Below are 22,978 nucleotides of genomic sequence, written 5' to 3'. Positions count from 1 at the left end.
GATCTGTTTGATGCCTGTTACTTGAAGTACTTCTTCATTCCATAGTGACATTGAAATTGACTTTTTAGTAATTTCTGCTTGCGATATATAAAATACCTGAGTCTTTGGCATTAGTTCCGCAGCAACGTTAGCAAAATCTTGTGCACTCTGAACTACAATTGCTTTATCACAGCAACTCATAACCCGCTGCCGAACTAGAGATTTAGCAGAGCCACCAATTCCATCCACTATTCCTTTACCATGTGAAGTGGCAAAATACTTCCATCGGAAAGGTCTAGAGTATTTAGCAGAGAGCACTTTTAGTAATTTTACCATAAAGCGATTCTTAAATTCGCTTGATGGCCCATCACTCCATATAACATCCACTTCCGGTTGAATTGAATCTTTTCTTTTCTCTAACTTTTCATACAAGTGGAGCAAGAAGCATGATATGGTATCTTTGTCCTTATTAAGTGCATCTGAACATATTAAGTATGTTTGACATTTACTATCATAGATGACTGCTGCTGTGAACAGTGTAACACTTGCTCTGCTCCACAATGCAGATTGTACTTCATGCTGATATTCTGCTGAATATGACATGGCAAAATCTATCTGCAAGACTCGTTTCCTTTTATCTTTTTGATCAGCTTGAAATTCACTTGCTTGAATTCTCTTAATATTTGTATGGTCTCGCATTTTGCCAAAATCTTCCAATACTAAATCAATTAGCTGTTCTACACAGCCCTCTTCCAGTACTTTCTTTAGAACTGTCCTCTCTTCACATTTCTGTGTTTTCCAATTATACCACTGTACAGGTTTTTGCCTGTCAGATAGAACTTGTTCTGGAAACTTTCTGCCATCTTTGCACTCATTGCACTGGCCTTGCCAACAAAGTGAATTTTGTTCTGTATCACACAAGATACTTTGCCACCATTCGTTGCTGTAATTGATTTTCAAAGCCTTTAACTTAAGAATAAAGTTTTCATGAATCTTGCACTTACATTGATCTGCAGGTGTTTCATGCAAAAGCAAAACGTTTGGCGGTCTTAGGAAGCAGAACTTCGAAAATCCGACTTCCAGGTTATCATTCTCCATTTTAAATAAGCTATAGGCTTCTCTCAGATACATTGTTAAGTAATACTTCCTCAGCTTAACTTTCCTACCACTATTATATACAGTAATCTCATCATTCATTCCAGGCATAGTATACACAACATCACTACGAAAGTAAAAATTTTTAATTTGATTTACAGTTTCTTCTGCTAAGCTGTTGCCATGAAGCTGTGTTTCGAATTTATTGATTATTTTTAGTCCAACATATTTAGCAAGTCCATGTACAACTGCTTCACGCTTTCTGGGAGAAAAAGGAAGTGCTCTCACAGTTTTTTTAATAGCTTTTCCAAGTGCTTGAGGTTTTCTATAAGGAGATTTAGAAATGCTAATTTCTTTAGAATCATCATTTTTTACAACATCATCTTCATTCTTTTTAGCTCTACTTTTCCTCTTACGCATTGCTGCTTTAAGCTTATGTGCTTTTTTTTGTTGTGCATTCATACCCTGTATCCTATTTTTTCTGATTGCTTCAATTCGTTTATTTTCTTTTGTCTGGTATTCAGGATCACTTGCTTTCTTTTTAGCTCTGGATTTTCTTTTTCTTTCTGCTGCTGACATTGGTTTCTTTTCATCCATGATTTTAAAACTCTCAAATTTAATCCAATTTCTTTAAATGAATAAACTTTTAAAATATTTAATCAAAATCTTTAATTTGTATGTAGCTAGAGAATAATTTAAACATGTGCTCAGGTAAAATTAGAATTTCTAGTGAGTGTTCTAGTTAGTGTTGCCAGTTTTAAATTCATAATTTTCTGTTGCCAATTTTAAATTCATAATTTATATCCATTATTTATAAACATAATTTTGTGCAGCCATTTTCACAAATACTTTTTTAAAAGGCAAAACTTTAAAAAATGTGAATGCAATAACTTTAAAGTAATTGCGAAATAGCTACTAGAAGTTGAGTGAGGGTGTTGCCATTTTTAAAAATAGTTGCCAAATGATGTAGGTTTATTAAATTTTAAAACTATTTTTCAGTATTCTCTGTTTTATATAAAATAATGTATTCTTGTAAGCTTTTTAAATTGAAAATCACACATATCACAATTGTCACACACGTCACAATGTGACGTGTGTGACATTTTAAAATTTAATTTTAAAGTGTAAAATATGTAACAAAATAAAAAGTCCTGATAGATTTAGCCATCTTGATGCACACTAATTTATAAACTAAGTTTTTTAGTTAATACTCACACACATTAATGTTTTATATTAACTTTTTAAAGTGAATGTGACGTGTGTGACTATCAAAAAGTGTTTTTCTTTTCCCACTGGTAAACATATTTAAAAAACTTTTTTTAATTAAATAGACCATGTGTTTTACCTTTGAAACATTCCATAACATTATTTTTTAACTCCAGTTTTAATCATTTTAATATATTTATCATCTTAAAGTAAAAAAATTGGTGACTGTTCAAATCATATTAGAAATCGTGAAACAAATAGTGTAATAAAATAGTAAATTTTAGTGTATTAATAAATTTTTTTGATCCAAATCATTAGCAAATTTGAAAAATTCAACTTTTTTTACATTAGAATGAGCCATTATTTTTATCAATTTGTTAGTTTGAAATTTTACCCCCTTGGTATAGCAAATCATGGAATGGGCCATATATATGTTTTTTCTCCTATAAATATATATGTTATGGTCCATGTAATTAATCTGGTATTGTTAATATTCACCGGTAATTATTAATAATAACTTATTAAGTTGGTTAAACTGAATGATCTATCAGAATTTCTCAGACTTACAGATTACCAAGAAAGTTAAATACAATAATTTTCTGTGCAATTGTTTTTGTCATTATTAATAATCACCAAATAATATTAAGAATATATTTAACTATAGTAAATGCATTGAAATAAATCCATGAGCTGTCTTTAATTTCATACAGTTTAATGAATATGTATTTCTGGAAAAATATTTAAATTTAAAAACTCATATCAAAAATTGTCATTTATCAATAGGTAAGAAGATTTTTAAAAAATGGATCTTTTTAAAGCTATTGTTTTAAAACAAATAAAAATCCGGTGCATGTGTTCACATATTCTTTTATTTATTTATTTTTTTAACTTTACCAATCTAAACAATGGCAGATTTTTCTCATAGCATACATAATTACATTAAAGTTAAAGCAACAATAAATTGGGTCTAATTCAGTAAGATTAAAATAAGACGATTTACACTGGAATCGTCTCAAATCTGTAACAGGCTCGAAAATTTTGGAGACTAATGGTTCGTATTTTGATAGCTGTTTCTTATGTAATGATCTCCCATTGGTGACTGCTAATCTGGATTTCTAATTATAGAGTGAGAAGAAATTTCTACGGATGCTTCTTGTTCTACTTTTGAGGGTAAAACTAAAGCTTGTAAAAAAAATAATTAAAAAATAGAATCCCTCCAGACATAATGTTTATTTTGTTATTAATAAAAGCATCATACCTTTTACCATGCCCATACCTGCCAAGTATCTTGTTTTTAACGAAGACTCCTGTATTTATTTATCTCCTGTTTACGCACATATTCTCAAATTCTCCGTATTTGTTGAAGAAATTTAAAAAAAGAATGATAAAATATCCATTGATGACAAAAATACTTCACATATTCCTCAACAGATGGTGCTATTGTTAATAATTACTGCAGTATGTTGAGTGTTAATAGTTTAACTCGAACCCAGATGGCTCAGAAGGAAGACCGATTACTTTCTAATGAGGTGAACTGGATTCAAATTCCAGGGATTAGTGGTCGATACAAATTCCACATCCAGCTTGCACCAACCTTAGTGCTGATGTAAAATATCCTCAGTTGTAGACGGAATCGCAGGTTAGAATCCCTTTGCCATCAGGCTAACCGTGGAAGGTTTTTCTCTCCATGTAACACAAATGCAGATTAATTCCATCAAAAAGTCCACGAAGACAAATTTCTCCCAATACTTGATCCAGGAGTTCCCTTGCCTTCTGTATAGGGTTCAAAATTACAAGGCTACAGAGTTGAACATTGGTAGTCATAAACCCAAGATTGGGTTGACTGTTCAACGATGGTTATAAAATAAAATACTTTAAATAATTATAAATAATGGTTTTTAAAAAATATTCTTTAGATTAAGATTTATATACATTACTTCGCTAAATGTAAGTGCTTATATTATTTCCAATTTTGACTTACTTGATTATGCATGATGTATCAAAACTTTACTCATTTACTATTATGTCGCTAATAAAATCTCCGTTATTTTATGTCTCCAATGTTGGCAGGTATTACATGTCACAAAGTTGTTTTGAGAACTTATTTGACTTCCCATATATATGTAATCTTATTATTTGTTAAAAGGCTGATCATGTGAGAATAAGTGATAAGTCTGGCCATTTGGACGCTCTGAGGGACACGAAGGCTGGCGAGGAAAACATGATATGGTTTCGAGAGCTCATCCAAATAGGTATGAAATGCAGCAGTGAAGAAAAGAGAAAACGCCCTCCTATGCAAGAAGTATGGTTAAAATTCAAATGTTTTTTTTTTTTTAAATTTTATCAATTATTTGTAACAGATAGTAATTTTGTTATGTTTACCAGGTATTGGAGCAATTTGAAAAAATCAGGGAAGAAATGTTTAAACAAGAAAAAATAAGACGTTAGTATTTTTGAATTTTTTCTGTTTTATTTATGATTTTTAAGTTTAAAAAAAATATTTTTTTCTCTGTTGCTTCCTTCTCAAATTTGCTTTATATAGATTTGCTAGTTTCCTTCTTACTTTAAGGGTCTTTAAGATATTCTGCACTTCTGATATCTGATCTTCTGAAATATTCTGATATTCTGAAGAAATTTATTTTCTGAAAATAAGTGCTAAGGGAAGTCAAATCTGTAAAAAATATTGAATTTTGTTTTGTTCATTCAAAAGTTAACAAATTTAAAAATTAACACTTTTTGCATAAGTCAGATTAATTTCAATTATCAAATTTCACTTTATTCAGGGTTGTCACTCCACTGGGAAAACTTGGAATTTAAAAATCACCTAAAATAGCAGGGAAAATGAAGAAAATTTTGATTTTCTCTTTACAAACAGAAAAAATACAGAGAATTTTGTTTCTTATTTTCATCTTTTAAAAAATGATTACCTCTAAATGCTAAATCTATGGAATATTTAAGAATGATAATCCAGCTATACTAAACTGGTACTATGTAGTTCTGGGTACTATGGACCTGTAGTTTCCAAATTCTAGTTCACTTAGGCTTAGTAAGTTTTTGTCTATCCTTGCTAGATGGATAGGCCTAAGTATCTTAAATCAGGAGTGGCCAAGCTCTTTAATAGTCGAGCTATTTTCCAAAATTAGAAATTTTTCGTTAAATATTAAACACATTTATTTTACTTCTCTTGACAATTCTTTAACATTTGGTGAATAATTGGTGACAGCACTTCTCAGTAATTCTTTAAGATGCTGGTTAGTTATTACTGATTGGTGTTTGGATATCATGAACTTTAAAGTGGAATAAAATGATTCTCATAAGTACGTTGTTCAGAATATTGAAATAATTAGACAAGCAGCCTTTTTCAATTCAGGATACTTCGATTCTGGTACAAATTTCCAAAATTCAGTAATCGATCTCGACTTATATTTTAATTACAAAGCTTGATCGTCTTGCATCTCTATTAATTCTAATTCTTCAGATGCTTTTTTGGTCATAATTACATTGGAAAAGGAACACTCACCTTGAATTATGTTAATTTCAAATGGGTTCAGAAAAATATTAAAATATAATAGCACGAAAAAGAAAAGGGAACTCGGGTGCATTTATTGAGAGCCACAAATAATCCTTCAAACAGCCGCGTGTGGCTCGTGAGCCGCAGGTTGACCACCCCTGTCTTAAAGTATTCTCCCATTCTGCTTTCAGACAAACATTATGGGGTAAAGACAACTCAGGCCAGAAATCAGGCGTGGTAAGCTTTCATCTATCCTTGCAAGATGAATAGTCCTAAATATATTCTGATGTTTTTGTAGAGCACATGCTAACAGAACTTCCTGCGAGGGGTGATTAGATAAACTTATTTTAAGTAACACTACTGCTCTTCTTATAGGCTTATCAAATGAGAAGGGTGCTTCAATCAAATCTTTCATGGAAGCAGATTTATCTCCTCTTGATATTCAGCGTTTCTATGACCTACAGAATGATGTCAACCACACAGTGCCTAAAGGAGACCAGAGCATCTCAGAAAGAGGTGGTGATCTTGCAAAGGAAAACACACAGTGGTAATAACTGTTTCATTATTATTCATTTTCTTCATTTTATTTTATTTTATAACCATCGTTGAACAGTCGACCCAATGTTTGGGTTTACGATTACTAATGTCCAACTACGCAGCCTTGTAATTTTGAACCTAATTCAGAAGACAAGGGAACTCCTGAATCCAGTATTTTCAGAAATTTGCCTTCGTGGAGGACTTTTCGATGGAACTAATCCGCATTTGCGTTACATGGAGAAAAAGACCACGAGAACCTCCCACAGTTAGTCTGACTGCAAGGGGAGTCTAACCCATGATCCTTCTACCACTGAGGATATTTTATGTCAGCACTGTAGTAGGTGCAAGCCGGGTGCGGAATTGAAATCGACCAGCTGTCACTGGGATCGAACCCAGTTCACCTCATTGGGAGGCGAGCACTCTATCCCCTGAGCCACATTTGTTTGTAAAATCCTTAATATTTCTTAATCACTTGAGTATAATAAATAAATAATTGTATTTTGTTTTTTTCCCGTAATAAATTTGGACTTGGCCAGAATTATTTGAAAATATTTTTTATTATATTATTTAAAAATAACTTTCTAGTTAAATTGTATAAATCTGAAAATTTCGGCACGGTGAAACGACAATAGTTGAAGAATTTAATAAAAGTAAATTTAATGAAAAAATAACTCTTAAGGTGTAATGTGTTAATCTTTTTAATTAATTGTGTTATCCTCAGTGTTAGAGTCCCCTTGTTGTCTGGCTAACCATGGGAGGTTTTCGTGGTTTTCCTCCCCATGTAATGCAAATGTGGGTTAGTTTCGTCAAAAAGTCTTCTACGAAGGCAAATTTTTCACAATACTTGATCTAGGAGTTCCCTTGTTTTCTGGATTGGGTTCAAAATTATAAGGCTACGGAGTTGAACATTAGTTGTCGTAAACCCATAAAACTGGGTCGGCTGTTCAACGACTGTTATAAAATAAAATAAAAAATAAATTAATTGTGTTAATTCATTTCTGATTACATATTAAAAGCTTTTGTGTCTATAATTAACTAACGATATGCATTCAACCTATTTTTTTCTTTTTAGTTCTACCAATAATAATGAGGCTTCATCATCAGCAATTAATAACCAGCAGAAGCCTCCTACTGAGAGTAATCCAGTGGCACCCCTGCCTTTGTTGACAGTTTTGCAATTGCAAGTATCTGAAATGAGTGATGACTCATCTCCTCAAGACTCTTATATTTCAAACTCCTCAAGTTACTCCTTTTCTTAATTGCTAAAACACTGCTTTTTGTTTTCTTTTTTTTTTTCTATAAAAACCATTGTCCAGCAAATCTGAAGCTTTTATTTTTTAAAAGTTTCAGATACTCTAGACAAGACCGTTACTATAATTACTACTTCTTGAATATGATGTACTTAGTTGCTTTTAATTAATGTATCAAATTATTTTACTTGCAGTAATTAATTTTTCCGTTCATATTGGACATACCTAGAATTATTTGATTATTAAATTCAAACCAAAATTTGTTAAGGTTAGCTTTTTATATTTTGATTGCAAAAGCAAAATGAAGTTACTTTAAACAAAACTTACCTATTGTTTAATTATGAAGTGTTTTTAAACTATTTATGACATATAATAAATTACGATATATTAGTAAATTTGAGCTTATATTTATATCAATCTTTGTCAACTCATAATTCTAATTGATAATTCTTAAGGAAAAACAGAATAAGAAATTATTTGTAACAGCCTGGGCCTCTCTAGCCTTATGATAAATCAGGCTATGCAATGGCGCCATTCTAAGATATACTCTTCAGGAGCTAATATCATTTTTTTCAGCTGGACAAAGTTTTTAGCGTGACTATTGCTAAAGAGAACAAATGTAATAATATGATTTTTTTTAAATATATCTAATGCTTGGACTGAGAGATAACATTAACAAATTACAAGTTAATGTGTAACCAAAATTTAGGGAAGAGTTTCAAAAATAAAGTCGTTGGAAATTAAATCTAATTACATTGTTTGTGCCGGTCACTGGTCTATTGGTTACTGTACTGGACTATTGGCTGTGGGGTCAAATCCCACTGTAGGCATGGATATAACTCTCTCTCTCTCTCTCTCTGTCCTATGCCCTTTCTTCTGAGTGAATGTAACCCGCCCTATAAACGGGTTTGTGGTTGAATGACCTGGATGATGCTACTCGACTGCCGTGGCTTACACACATGTGCCCACTGAGTAACGATAATTGAGTAGCATTTCTGAGGCTAACGGGAAATAGACACAAGTGGCCGCCATTAGTTATATTTGTTAAAGGAAGAATAGATTTTGATACTCACTTATGATATTAAATTATAATTAGTTATACTTAATATTATATAATTAATATTTGTCCTTTATAAAAATAAATTAACTGATTTATTTAAAAAGTGGTTAAGAAAAAATTTAAATTTATGAAATAAAGGACGTTTAAAAGCTGCGAAATATGCAATACCTACAATGGCATCACATCAAAATAACCCACCAATGATCCACTCTAAATTATTCATTTCCATCGCAGTTGATGACGCCATAAATTCAAAAGAACCTTTTAGGCGGCAAAAACCTTAAAGTGGTTATGCTTATAATCTAGAGTGTATGAAAAGAAATTTATTTTATAAATAAATGTTATTTTTTATGTGTGTTGTTAAATAAATGTTTGTATGTTAAAAAAATTATTTTCAAAATAAATAAAATATGACATATAAAATATTAGAGTTTCACTGTATTTATTTATATTTTTAATTTCATTGAATTATATTAAAAAACCTATAATGTGCTTATACCTATAATGTGTTTAATATTTTTCCTTTTCTTAATATTTTTCATATTTAATTGTCATAGTAAATAGATTAAAATCTTTTTAAGTTGGGAAACTATATGGAACTGAAAACTACATTGAAAAGTCACGGATTTAGGTGGCCGAAAAATCTAATTTTTAAAATGGAATTTACCCTCCCACCCCTCCAATTTCTTGGTGTTCCGAATATCTGAATTTGTTACAAAATCCCCACTCAGTCATATTTGATTAAAATACATTATGTTTTTATTGTGTTCTTTTAAAAAATGAAAGAAAAAACATAATTTCTAGAGCGAATTATCTTTTAAACTTCGGAGATTTCAGAATTTTTTAAAAATTTATTTTATCAATTTAAAATTCTAGCTGAAGCAAGCAAGCCAGTCATTGGCGAATTATTTTATTCTGAAATGAAAGCAGAAAAATCCGAAGTATGTCCTTCTTTTCCAATGAACAAGAAAAGTATCTTTAGAATGTAATTCTGGAGAAAAAAATTATTTGCTTTTGTATTTTTTCAAGCTATTTTATTGCTTTAAGACTTTCTTTACTCTGTTTTTTGAATTTAAAATCTATATGCTGAGTTTAACAGTTTTGGTTATACCTATCATTTCGTTTAATGTTATTATAATGCTTTTTTTAAATTTATTGTTGTGTTAATGTCAGGGAAAATAGTAACTTTGTTAAGTCTTGAAAAATTCTTGGAATTAGTCAGCAATTTGAAAATACCCTGTACAGTCCGCAAAAAAAAAAAAGATATCACCCTGAATAACTTTCGTTCTAATGATCCGATTTTCACGAACTAAGTGTCAATCTTAATGGTTCCTGGGGGTGACCTCAAATATGCTAATTAATTAGTGCTAACTATTATTTAAGTTACGAAATCAGACACAAAAACGTACTTTCTCTGAATAAAATTTTTTTTTTTTTACATATTTGGAATCTAGACACTTGAATTAGAGGGGGTAGACAAAATTTTAAAACAATTGGGTCGTAAATTGGGTTGCAATAAAGGTTTATATATTTGGCGATAGTCCAGAAAACCGCCAAAAAAAAGTCGCCTGCGCAAATAAATATTTTAAGATAACCCATTGACTGATTCAAAAGAGAAATGCTTAATTTTACTAGGTTGCTAGGCAACCAATTTCTGACTGTAAAAGAATTGAAATAATGTTTTGTGATTGCTCTGAGAGGTTTAATTAATAGTTAATAGAAAACATCTCAAAGTTTCTAGGCAATAGACAATTTTTAAGTTCATTTATGTCCAAAAAGCAAAAAAAAAAAAAAAAAAAAAATTATTTTATTCTCCTTTGAAAAGAAAATTTGACTCGATTTATAAGTTTTTAGAATTTAAATACATGAACTTTTTATCTGATATTATTTAGATTATGCTATTTTTATTCGAGGATTTCAAACTAAAATCAAATTAACATAACTTATACAAAATTTTAGCTATAAACAAAATTAGCTATATACAAAATTTTAAGGATAATGATTTTTACAGCTTTAATCGAGTCTTCTAGACATGAAAGTTTGAAGGGAAAAAAAAGTGCTTGAAAAATAAAATGTAGATTGTATAGTAATTCTAATGCACATTCACAAGGTTTTCTATAATTTACGATATTTCTTTTTTCTATAACTCAATGAATTGCTGAATGTTTAGTGACATTTTAAAAACATTGAAATATTTTATGTTCAAGAATAGGATATTGAAATAATATGTTGCATATTGTATGATTCATTGTTTAAAAAATTGCTTCATTTTGCTAGATATTTACGTTACATGGTTTTCTTTGGATAAAGATGATTAGCAAATAGCATCCACATGTTTCGATACATTCTGAAACTTACGTTCGCAAATTCACCATAAAATGTCGCACGGCATATTCTTCAATTACGATAAGCTACATTTACCACCAAATACTGCTACTATGATTATTTTTGTTTTCTTATATATATATATATATATATATATATATATATCTGATATTATACTCTCTTTTTAAACAGAGCTCGTAAGGCCCTTAATATACTGAAATGGGGGGACGAAAACTTAAAAGATTTTTTTTTTCTAATGCCCGCCTGTGTTAACATCCGTCAATTCAGGCATCTTCAGGGCGACAGATATCTGTGTTACCTAAGGATTCCTAACGAGCATCAAACATTCTCAAAATTAAGTGTTCATTCACTGGAAAATTTAGTGTTTATTCAATTTAAGAACTGTTCCTTCACTTGGTTATCTTACTACTTATTATTTAAACCACCAAAAGCTTAAAACAATATTATGTAAGTTATCTAAATTTTTTTTTACATAATTTGCATTTAATAACAAATATGTCGACATGCATTTAATAACAAATACGTCATTTAGCTAAAATTACAAATTTTGAAATTTTTTTTTTAAAGACAAGCTAAGCTTAAGTATTCCATCATTGGTTAGTTTACCCTATAAGATTTTGAGAAATTTGCGATGTTGTGAGAGATGCTTAAAAATGTTGACTACGTATTTTTATTAATATTTATAAAATATATATTCAAGAAATTGATGAATATTTTATTCCAAATTTATTCATTCGTATGTATATTGAAATTTTATCAGTTATTGAGAAAAGAAAACTAAAAAATAATCACATTAAAGAAGTACAATCTGTTGTACAATCATATTCTATCAGAAGCATGCTTTTATAAAACTCCACATTCTCTGAATAAAATGTATTTTATTCAATAAAATGTTTTATTCAAATTTCTTTACTAAATTGCAAATAGAATTTTAGACGACTAAAAAAGAAACATCGTATTTTATAGCTTAAAAAAATAAAAATGAAAGATAAGCAAACGATTATTAGCGAAAAAAATATGAATGAAATTTTATGCTAAGCGCGCGAAGTCAAGTTCCTCGCAAGTTTATCACATTTTAATATTAATCGCCCCATTTAATCATTTCTTCATTGTCGCCAAATTATTTTTTTAAAAACAATTTTAATTTTTCTCAGCTTCTAATAAATAAAAACAGTTGAAACTGTAGATTTTTCAATTGAAAAATATGTAGATTAATATGGTATAAAAAAATTCATACCTTATAATTCAAAAATTTTTCATCCTTAATTTAATTAAATAATAAAAAATAATTAACAATTATTAAAAATTATTTTTTTCGTGAAATTATCTTTGGATAAATGAGTTTCATAACTGGGTGAAATTTTCTTCGAATTGCTTTATTAGTTTTTAAAATATGACTAAAAACGTAAAAAGTGAAATTAACATTAAGGGGTACGAACTTTGAATCGCTCTCCTGACCAAACTGCGGCTACCCCCTATATTTTGAAGGTTAAGAATCCAAATATGTAAGAAAAAAATATATTTTTATTCAGAGAAAGTACGTTTTTGTGTCTGATTTCGTAACTTAATTAATAGTTAGCACTAATTAATTAGCATATTTGAGGTCACCCCCAAGAACCATTAAGATTAACACTTAGTTCGTGAAAATCCGATCATTAGAACGGAAGTTATTCAGGGTGATATCTTTTTTTTTTGCGGACTGTACATTCCTTTACAACTGAAAAGGGGAGGGAGAAGGGCCACAGTTAAGAAACAGGTCTTCTCTCCAGATGATGTATACGACCGTTGCGCTCGCCTATTGTACGTAATAAATTGTTTGTATCAGATAAGATTATATCTGGTTAACATAAAAAATTATGATAGTCCCGCTGATTTCGTGTTAACGAGGTTTGACTGTTATGCACATAGAAAGACCAACCTAATGTTTAGAAGGAAAGCTTTGTTGAACATACCCGACTGAGATGGCATGTTATAGGTTTATATTACAGGAAGATATGGGCCATATATGTGCAGTATATAAGCAAAAATTTCTTCATTTTAAGGCTATTTTACGTACTTTGAAATATATTCCTACTTATTTATTGTGCCACATTGTGGGGCTCCTAATTTGTCTACAGTAATTTCGTTTTGTAGGCTACTATAGTATATTATGGTATGATACCTGACAGACTTTGAATATTATAGGGTCATATATAGTGATGTGCCAATCGATTCATTAAAATGAATCGATTCTTTTTAATCGATTCACTTAATTGAGTCGATTTGTGAATCGACTCTTCGATTCTTTTTTTTTTTTCTTTTTTTTTAGTAAATCTATGAAATCGTTGCATGTAAGAAAGTTCGAAGATGCAACTGAGATCGTTCTTGGTACCCACAAAATGATTTCCCTATCATTTTCGCTTAAATCCACGAATTTTTTTAATATACAGAGATTAATCCTTTAAAGAGCATTTTCTCCGAATGCTGTTATCGCTCCTCTGTTAAAGGGCGAGGAAATATGAAAACTTGATTGAATATACATATTTTTGAAAAAAATTCACTACTCAGGTTCCCTTTAATTTTGAAAGGTGATCAGATATGCGATTGACGCATCCGAATGGACTGTTTTTTTTAGGGGCCGTTCCCGCTGAATGCAAAATATTTGCGTTTGCGAATAAGATCCTGATTGGTCAAACATATTAGCATGCGTGAAATTCACCAATCAGGAACTCAAAACCATTATTCAGGTAAAAATACGTGCATTTTTTACTGTTTCCAGTGGAAATAACCCTTTAAAGTCTAATAAAGGTGGTTGGCTCGCTGCCTACAAAGCGAGCTATAAGCAAATGTATCAATACTGTATCTCTCTGAGAATAATGCATTCTTATTTTGATTTTCGCGCTTGATCATAAAAATGTATGTTTTATTAGTTTCTTTAAAAAAATTTTTTTACTTCTGTGTAAATTAAATTTTAAATAAATTCTTAGTGTTTCAATTGCTATGATGTACATCCCCAAATAATTGTATTGGCAATGCAATGAAATCACTATACCTGAAAAACAAACAACCTGAAGAGAAGTGGTATTTTTTCCTTAAAGAAGAAAAACAAGTTTTGGAATTTTAAAAAAGTGTTATACTTTTCTGGAAGAAAAAGTGACTGAAATTTTTTTACTATATTTGGAGAAATTTTTATCATTAGAAAAAAATGCACAAATTTCTGCTGCTCACTTTGAAACCAAGGAGGCGGATTCCTTTCAATACCCAGTTCTTCATCATTCCTTTTTTTTCTCCAGAAGAAGTGCATGGATTTGAAAAAAGATTGCCTATAATAGTCTTTTAAAAGTTGATTGCGTACCTGTTTCAGTGAAATATTTTGAGTCATCCATAAAAAATGTCTTGCATTTGACTATACACAAAGTATATTCTAGATCTCCCTATTAGTGGAAATTATGAATGATAAAAGATTTTTCTTTGATTAATAAAAGCAAATTTTATTCATTAGACTTTCATTACTTGATGTATTTATTTCTATTGCTAACTATTTTTTATTCTTGTGGTTGTTTATGTTAAACTTGTTTTTGATTCAGAAATGCACATTTCTTTAAAATGATTCATTTTATTTGTAACAGAAAGATATAGCCATTCAAACAATATAGAATTCTTGAAATTTAACTGTATGTAAAAAAAAAATATATAGCTAAGAAATTATTATGGAAAGATTATAAAACTGATTAAAGATTTTCACATTGATACAAAAATACTATGACATACCTTCAAATTATCTTGTTGCACTTTTTCATTAAGTAAACTTAAATTCCTATACCATGATTATGAAAATAACTTTTAAAATTTTTCAGTATATATACAAGTAGTACATACAATATGTATGCATACAATTAATTTCTTCACATAACAAATATAAATTTATATTCATAAAATGTGATAAATAACTCTAAATTTTTTTTACATCTTAACTTCTTTATTAACTTAACATAAATTCTCAAAGAATCAATGTGATATATAATTTTAATACTTTTTGATATATACTAGTTATCTTCATTTAATTTACATAAATTTTTATACAATTATGATATATACCTGTAAATATATATACATATATAAATGCTTGAAATTTCATATTCAATTTATAACAGCAGTTAAATACTAAAATAAATATGAAGTAGTTTTTATTCTTCGAGGATAAATTTTTATAACATTCTCAAAACTTGATGTTTCTTGCAAATTTATTTTAAATCATTAAATTGGAATAAATTACTGATAATAATTATCAAGTAATATGATGAATATTCTCTCATTAAAAAGATATAAAATTCTTGAAAAATGAATTTTATAAATAACACTAAATTTTTACTATAAAGAGCAGTAATATTTTTCAATTATATAGCATAAATTTTCATACAATGAATATGGTAAATGCCTCTTAAATTTTTCAATATACATGAAATTTTTGCTCAACTTATAAGAACAGTTAAAAGCAAAAAGTATAAAAAAGTGCATAATCTTCAAAAATAAATACAATGAATATGATATATACCTCTAAAACTTAAATATGTACATATATATAAATGCTTGATATTTCGTGTTCAACTTATAACAGCAGTTAAATACGAAAATAAGATAAATATAAAATAATTCTTATTCTTCAAGAATAAATTTTTATAACATTCTCGAAACTTGATGTTTCTTGCAAATTTATTTTAAATCATTAAATTGGAATAAATTACTGATAATAAATATCAAGTAGTATGATGAATATTCTCTCATTAAAAATATATAAAATTCTTGAAAAATGAATTTTATAAATAACACTAAATTTTTACTATAAAGAGCAGTAATATTTTTCAATAATTTAACATAAATTTTTATACAATGAATATGGTAAATGCCTCTTAAATTTATCAATATACATAAAATTTTTGCTCAACTTATAAGAACAGTTAAATACGAAAACGAAAATATAAAATAGTGCATAATCTTCAAAAATAAATACAATGAATATGATTTTTATTCAATGAATATGATATATACCTCTAAAACTTAAATATGTACATATATATGAAATTGATATTTCATGTTCAACTTATAACAGCAGTTAAATACGAAAATGAAATAAATATAAAATAATTCTTCAAGAATGAATTTTTATAACATTCTCGAAACTTGATGTTTGATGTTTCTTGCAAATTTATTTTAATCATTTTTTATTTTAAACCAAATTTATTTAAACTTTTATCAAACGAAGAATCAGTACTTATGTTACAAATTTGAATTTAAAAACAAAATTTCTGTTACCTTTGAGGGCTTTAATCGATTTCTGCGATCTGTGATAATTTGCCCACTTTTGGAAAAAAGTCTTTCACAGGGTACAGATGTGGCTGGAATTGGGAGATATTTTTTCATCATTTGAAAGAGACGAGGATAAACAGATTTTCTGTCTTTCCACCAAGAAAGGGGATTCTCCTTTCTTCTAATTAAGGGCTCCTCCAAATATTTGTCGACCTCAACTCTGCTAGCTGCTAAAGGATTAGTTGGCAGCAATTTCTTAACTTTACTATCAAAGTCATTCCATATAGATGAAGATGGAGTTGGTTCGTTTGGCTCGGTCGCACTCTCAAAATTTTCAATAACTTCTGTCACAATCCGACTAGCTTTTTCTGCCAGGGAATCAATACCTCTTTTAAGTGCAATTTCATCACTGAAACCTTGTTTCTTGAATCTTGGGTCTAACAATGTAGATAAAGCTAGTGTTTCGGATCTCTCTGCATTAGAATATATTATTAATTTTAATTTCATTTTCTCTATAACGGTTTTTATCTCTTTATTGAGTGTGATATCGATTAATAATTTGTTGAGGAATTTAAAAATGCTATTGCTTATTACTATTACTTTCGAAATTGTTACTTGTTTTTCACTGCTGAACTCTGTTGTAATTTCTTCAAACACTTTAAGAATTTCAATTAATTTATTTAAAATGTTCCATTCTTCATCTGAAAATTGTATTAATTTTGGATGTGAAATAAGGGCTATTGTTGAAATTACTGCATCCCTAATTGTTTGCAGCCTTATTAACATAAAATAAGTTGAATTCCATCTTGTTGTTATATCAATCTTCAATTTTAGTGGAAGAAGTCCCATTTGAGTACATGTTGAGAGCAATTTTGCCGAAGCTGTTGGGCTCCTCCTGAAATGTTCAACAATTCCTCTAACTTTATCCAAAATTTTTTCCACTTCTTTCAGCCCTGCTTGAACAGCAATGTTCAAAGAGTGCGCAAAGCAGGAAACATGAGTCCATTGACATAAACGAACAGCTGCTTTCATATTGGCAGCATTGTCTGTTGTTACACAAATAATTTTCGATAAGTTCCATTTTTTTACTACACGTGAAAATTCTCTACACAGATTGTCTGCAGAGTGACTCTCTGGCATTTCAAAGCATTCCAATAAAAAAGTTTTTAAATTACATTCACTATCGATAAAATGGGAGGTTATTGCTATATAGCTTTGATTTGCCGATGAAGTCCACGCATCTGTTGTTAAAGCGACTCCTATTATGCCAGGGTCCGATATTTCACTTTTTATCATAGCCATTGTTTTCTCATAAACAGATGGGATTAAACTAGTTGTTAGAACTTTTCTGCTAGGCAAATTGTAGGAATTGTTAAGCATCCCAATAAATTTTTTAAATTCTTTATCCTCTACAATAGAAAGGGGGTGGTATTCTTTACATACCATTTTCACTAATTGATTGTCCAATAGTTTCCTTTGTGGGACATTTATTGGACGTGGAAAATAGCTTGCTATATTTCCTTGAACCTTTCTTTGTTGCATGATTTCTGTGTCATGTGAAGTACTTGCAGTATCCACATTCATGTGAATCTCTTCTGGGTTCTCATAATCTACGTTCGTCGGAGAATCTTCAGTGATAGCAGTCTCTGGATTGGTCTGTTTTGGTCTTTTAAACTTAGTAAATGGATGTTTTGAGCTCATATGCCGCATTAAATTACTCGTTGAAGATTTTGAAAATGTAATTATTTTTTTACATATTGAACATTTGGCTTTATTATCTCCCAGATCGCAGAAATGGGTCCAAATTTCGCTGCGCTTACGCGATTCCATTATTTCAATATTTACGAGAATACATATAAGCTTCTTTAACACGCAGCATCGAGATGAGCAAAGAACTGATACTGAACTGATTCCAACAGTTGCTTAAAAACAGAAAGAAAACGAATATTGAGGGGAAAGTAAGAAATTCCTACCCCTTAACTCCGGATTTGTCGCAAAAATACCCTCCCCCACTTCCCATTTCAAAAGCGCGACAAATCCGAAGTCAGTAAATGAAGAAACTGCCATTTCAACTGGGCCTCATTACTGAGGTCAGCCAAATATTAAATTATAACGCATAACACTTTCGCTTTTCTTTTCATCTTTTCAGCAGGATGCGGGGGAAGTTGATTTTGTCGGCTAGAAAGAGCCGAAAAAAACCCCTTTGCGGTTGCAATTGGAGTCCTCCTCACCCATCACCCTTTGTACAAGACCTCCGCCGTAACCCCCGAAAAGATCCGCCGTAATCCCTTTCTCCTCGCATCCGCCGGTTACGCCTCCGCCCTGTCCACTTGGGGAAATTAAGTACCCTCACAGCTGTCCACTTCAGTCAACGCCCTGTGAATTTCGGTTTGTCTTTCCCATTAACTACTAAATTCCGCCGGACACAGCTAATCCATAAGAATTTAGGAAAAAAAATTGAAGAGAAATCAATGGTTATTTTTCTATTACTTAAACTATATGTTAATCTTCAAATTAAGTTCTGAGACGATATTTTTTTAATCAAAAATTCAAAGTAACATGTTTAGCCTCCTTTCTATCGAGGCAAATTACTTTGAATAAGAATCCCTACATGTTCCATCAATCTGACATTTAAATGATTTTAATGATGATATAAATTTGTTTATACAAAAATAATCATTAAAAATACATAATTTATTTCTTGAAAATTTATCTAATTAAATACAGCCAATACTCTATATGGTAAATGTTAATAAAACAAATACTCACAAGTCATTACAAAAAAAGTTATTAGATTTGACCTCCTAGAATGAGAATCTCGGATACAACGATTGTGACACTCTTCCTTTATTCAAAAGGAATAACACATTTAATGCTCGGAAATATTAATTTAAATAATTTCTTTAGTGGAAGTATTTTGTTTCGAAAGCATTAGAAATGATGACGCCTATTTTCAAACTGACATTCACGGAAATAAAAAATGCAGCACAAAATTTCAGTCCTTAATTTGCAATGAATAATTAAGACCGAAAGTTCTAATGGGAGCTTAAATAACATTACGACGGTGGCATAGAAAACAGGACTTGCGTATCGGTCGTTATTATGGAAGAGTCGTTATAAGAGGAGGTCCTGCAAATGAGTATAGACACAACAATCAATACTATTTTTAAAATATTTGATTAGAGGAAGGAAAATTTTCATCGTTTTGTCTTAATCTAATTTTATCTTAAATTTGGTTTTATGCCCAAAAGTTATAATAAAATAAATAAATAAAAAAAAAATTCTTTTTAAAAAAAATTACCAGTTATACACCCGTATTTATAATTGAAAAGGTGAAGGGTGTGAAATGTGTCTAAAAATTATCCAAAAAAAAAAAAAAAAAATATCCATCCTCCCAGCATTAAAAAATATTTACGCTAAATATTAAAATTTTTTACAATCAACTATTTTTCAACCATTAAGAAAAGAAAAAATAAATTAAAAAAAAAGTTTAAAAAAAATAAATAAACAAAAGAAAAAAAAATTTTTGAACTTTTTTTAAAAAAAATTTGTTTTTCCTAAAAATGACTTTGGTTACTACCCCTCTTCATAACTCCTCCATCCCTCTGCAGGTATCCCTTAATGTTAAATCAGAGTTCCGCGAAACACCTTTTGGGAACTACTAATCTAGGCAATACTAATAATTTATATATATATATATATATATATATATATATATATATATATATATATATATATGTATATATATATATATATATATATATATATATATATATATATATATATATATATTAATATTTGTTTAAAAATTATTTAATATAAAGACAATAATTAATAATAAAGATATTCGCAAAAAATTAAAACGGTAAATTCACTTATAATAACCCAAGTAGCACATAACATTAGATAATATCAGAAAAGCGGCAAAATCTAACGTTATATTACACAACTTGTAATATTAGAAAGATATAAAAGGTCGCTGTTTGCTCAGCCTTTTATAATATTAGATTCAATGCAAACTAATATTATCTAGCGTTCGCCATAATATTCTTTTGCGTTAGTTTTGATGCTATATAATATTAGATTTTGTATTTTCTGATATTATTCTGCTTTTTATTTTTTTGGAGTAAGCAAGAGGAAAATATGGATGGTAGTAGAATAATTCGACGATACAATTTTACTTAATTTTCTGTATTGTTGTGAAGCAGTAAAACATAGAACAGTAGTTTTATGTCATTCCATGCATTATTTACTTAGCAATACAGAAATACTAAATAAAATTATATTAGAGAATTCTGCTACCTTCCATTTTCTCCTCCTTACTCCAAAGTATATCTTATGTTCAGCTGATTTTTTCGAATATTTAAATTAGGAAATATTTTATTGCAACTTTTATTGATATTTTTTTCTTTTATTCATACAATGGGTTTTCTGACAAATTTTATATCATTAATAATTTTCAAGTCTTTAATTTTAAAATGTACTCTTAATTTTTTTAAAAAAAAAACTGGGTTTATTTTATTAAAATCTTAGTTTAATTTGTTAGTTTGTAATATATATTTTTTTTAAATGGTTTCACAATTATCATTCATTATTTATATTCTGAAATTATATAATAAAAACCACACTATATAATTATAAAGTTATATATTTACATTTGAACTGAGTGGAAATTTAAACTTAAAATTTTTTCCCCTTACAATTGTTCAATTTTTAAGTGGACATTACTTGTAATAATTGGCACAATAAAGAAAAAAAATTTTAAAATATTCAAATTACTTACTTCAACAAATTTACACATATTTTTTTCCCCTTCTTTTTTCACTGGAATTGCTAAATGGAGAAATACTTACGTAAATTTATTCTTTTAGTATTTGAAATTTTATTTAGCAAAACACCTAAAAACAAAACTCAAACGCAAGGTAGAAATTTTCCCAGGGAATGAAACCAGGAAAGCAACTAATATCACGAAATTTGCTAATATTTTTTTTTTAATAATGTTAGAATAACTTAGGAATTTTCATCAATTCGATAATTATTTAAAGGTGTTATGTTCTATTAAACTAACAATCTTTGCAAAAAATTGACATAACATTTTAATTTCAAAACTGTCAGTAAATATCATATTATCTAAATTAAATTTGCACAAACATATAATTGCATACAAGAATGAGACGAAAAAATAATAAATTTTTTTACATTATCTTTTAAAAGTTGCCTTTAGTATTAGTGATCAAAATCGTTTTTCTCTGATTATATAGTATGCGTTATGAAGAATTAGCCTTAAAAAAACATATACAGTCAAACCCCGCTATAGTGAACACGGCTTATAGTGAACTCCCGGATATAGTGAACGAAATGCTCGGTCCCGTGCCTTGCTATCCACGTATAATGTTATTTTTAATGGATATAGTGAACCAAAAAAGTGAGGAAGTTGGATATAATGAACTTTTTTCTGTCTTCGACTGATTTCCCTCTCCATTTTCTTTGTAATAATTTTGAAATTTTTTCTTCAAAATAAATACATATACCAATTTTTAAAACCATCTATAGAAACTACTTTTATGTGCTCGAATGGCAGGTTAGACAGGTTTAAAAAGCGGAATCACAGAAATTCAGGAAAAATTATCTGAGAGTCGGGAAGTATTTCCATATCTGATGTTGAGAATTGCTCATCAGCTAAAGACTACTAATTTTTATTTGTACGCAAGACGAAGAGTGATGAAAAATAACGCATTTTTTGCTACTACATAATATTTTTCAGTCATTTATATGAATATAATGTAATAAAAGGGAGGAGTTTGGGAACCATTAGTGAAAATGCCTGCGTAACGGATATAGTGAACTCCCGGATATAGTGAACCAAAATTTCGGTCCCTTGAAGGTTCACTATAGCGGGGTTTGACTGTATTATGCATTTAAAAAAGTTGCTTTTGCAAAGAATTTTATGTATAAAAATTTAAACAAGATTCTTCTTTAAGTTGATTTAAATTTTCTGTTTTTACAATAATGTAAATAAATGTTCTGCTAAATTTTAAATATTAAGCCTAAGAAATTTTTACTATTATCATTATTTTACAATTACATTAATTTAAATCTTTGCAAAAATCTATAAAATCATAAAAATCTATATACACTTCTTATCTCAAATTTGAACTGCAAAATTGAAGTTAATAAATACAATGCTAGTAGTATAATTGCTCATAAGTTAGAGTTAATGTTTAACAATGATGTTAAAATAAAATTTCTTCTGATATCTTCAAAATTTCTCGAATTTTCATAATACTTAAACATAAGTATAATGACTAGAATAAATTACACAATGCAGTAGTTAAGAATAAAAAAATAAATCAAATCAAATCATGACAAACATTTCACTACTTAATTATTTTATTTTAAAACAAAACACAATATAAATATAACTTCACTAAACTATAAAAGCAATACATTCTTACCATCATTGTTTAATATAAGCTTATCAATATTCTTTTGTTAAAATATAAGTTAAGAACACGTATTTGTAATTAAATAAAATAAATTTTTTTTCTAAAAGCAACAGTAGGACCATGTGTTATCATTTTAATTATTATTATTTTGAAATTAAAAAAAATTTCAAAACTTTACAGTCATTTCATACAGTTTAAAGTTTTTCTTCAATTCAATTTTTTGTTTTTGTGCTACTGAACTATATTTCAGAGCAATAAACTG

At 28.9% G+C, this 22,978-nt stretch overlaps 2 protein-coding genes across 4 annotated transcripts in view; one reads left to right on the top strand and one right to left on the bottom strand.

Moving 5' to 3' along the window:
• Nucleotides 1-7,614, top strand: part of LOC107449997 (serine/threonine-protein kinase pelle) — a 34,814-nt gene extending 27,200 nt beyond the window's left edge. For all 3 annotated transcript variants that reach the window (XM_087161794.1, XM_087161795.1, XM_087161796.1), the window contains 4 exons: nt 4,427-4,582; nt 4,666-4,723; nt 6,167-6,338; nt 7,401-7,614. In XM_087161794.1, coding sequence (XP_087017920.1) covers nt 4,427-4,582; nt 4,666-4,723; nt 6,167-6,338; nt 7,401-7,587 — 573 coding nt within the window. In that variant the 3' untranslated portion in view covers nt 7,588-7,614. The remainder of the gene's footprint in view (nt 1-4,426; nt 4,583-4,665; nt 4,724-6,166; nt 6,339-7,400) is intronic.
• Nucleotides 7,615-16,240: 8,626 nt separating this feature from the next.
• On the bottom strand, nt 16,241-17,980 carry LOC147812071 (E3 SUMO-protein ligase ZBED1-like). The gene has a single exon (XM_087162319.1). The coding sequence runs from the start codon at nt 17,978-17,980 to the stop codon at nt 16,241-16,243; it is 1,740 nt and encodes a 579-aa protein (XP_087018445.1).
• Nucleotides 17,981-22,978: the final 4,998 nt, after the last annotated feature.

The sequence above is a fragment of the Parasteatoda tepidariorum genome, chromosome 4, assembly GCF_982258835.1.
Source record: "Parasteatoda tepidariorum strain Cologne lab strain chromosome 4, Ptep-v5.0, whole genome shotgun sequence".
In the NCBI taxonomy this organism is placed as follows: domain Eukaryota; kingdom Metazoa; phylum Arthropoda; class Arachnida; order Araneae; family Theridiidae; genus Parasteatoda; species Parasteatoda tepidariorum.
This window is presented reverse-complemented; position numbering and strand designations above follow the sequence as displayed.

Bases quoted from the DNA above. Each gene is read 5' to 3' on its own strand.
- LOC147812071 (XM_087162319.1), bottom strand. From the start codon at position 17,980: ATGCGGCATATGAGCTCAAAACATCCATTTACTAAGTTTAAAAGACCA.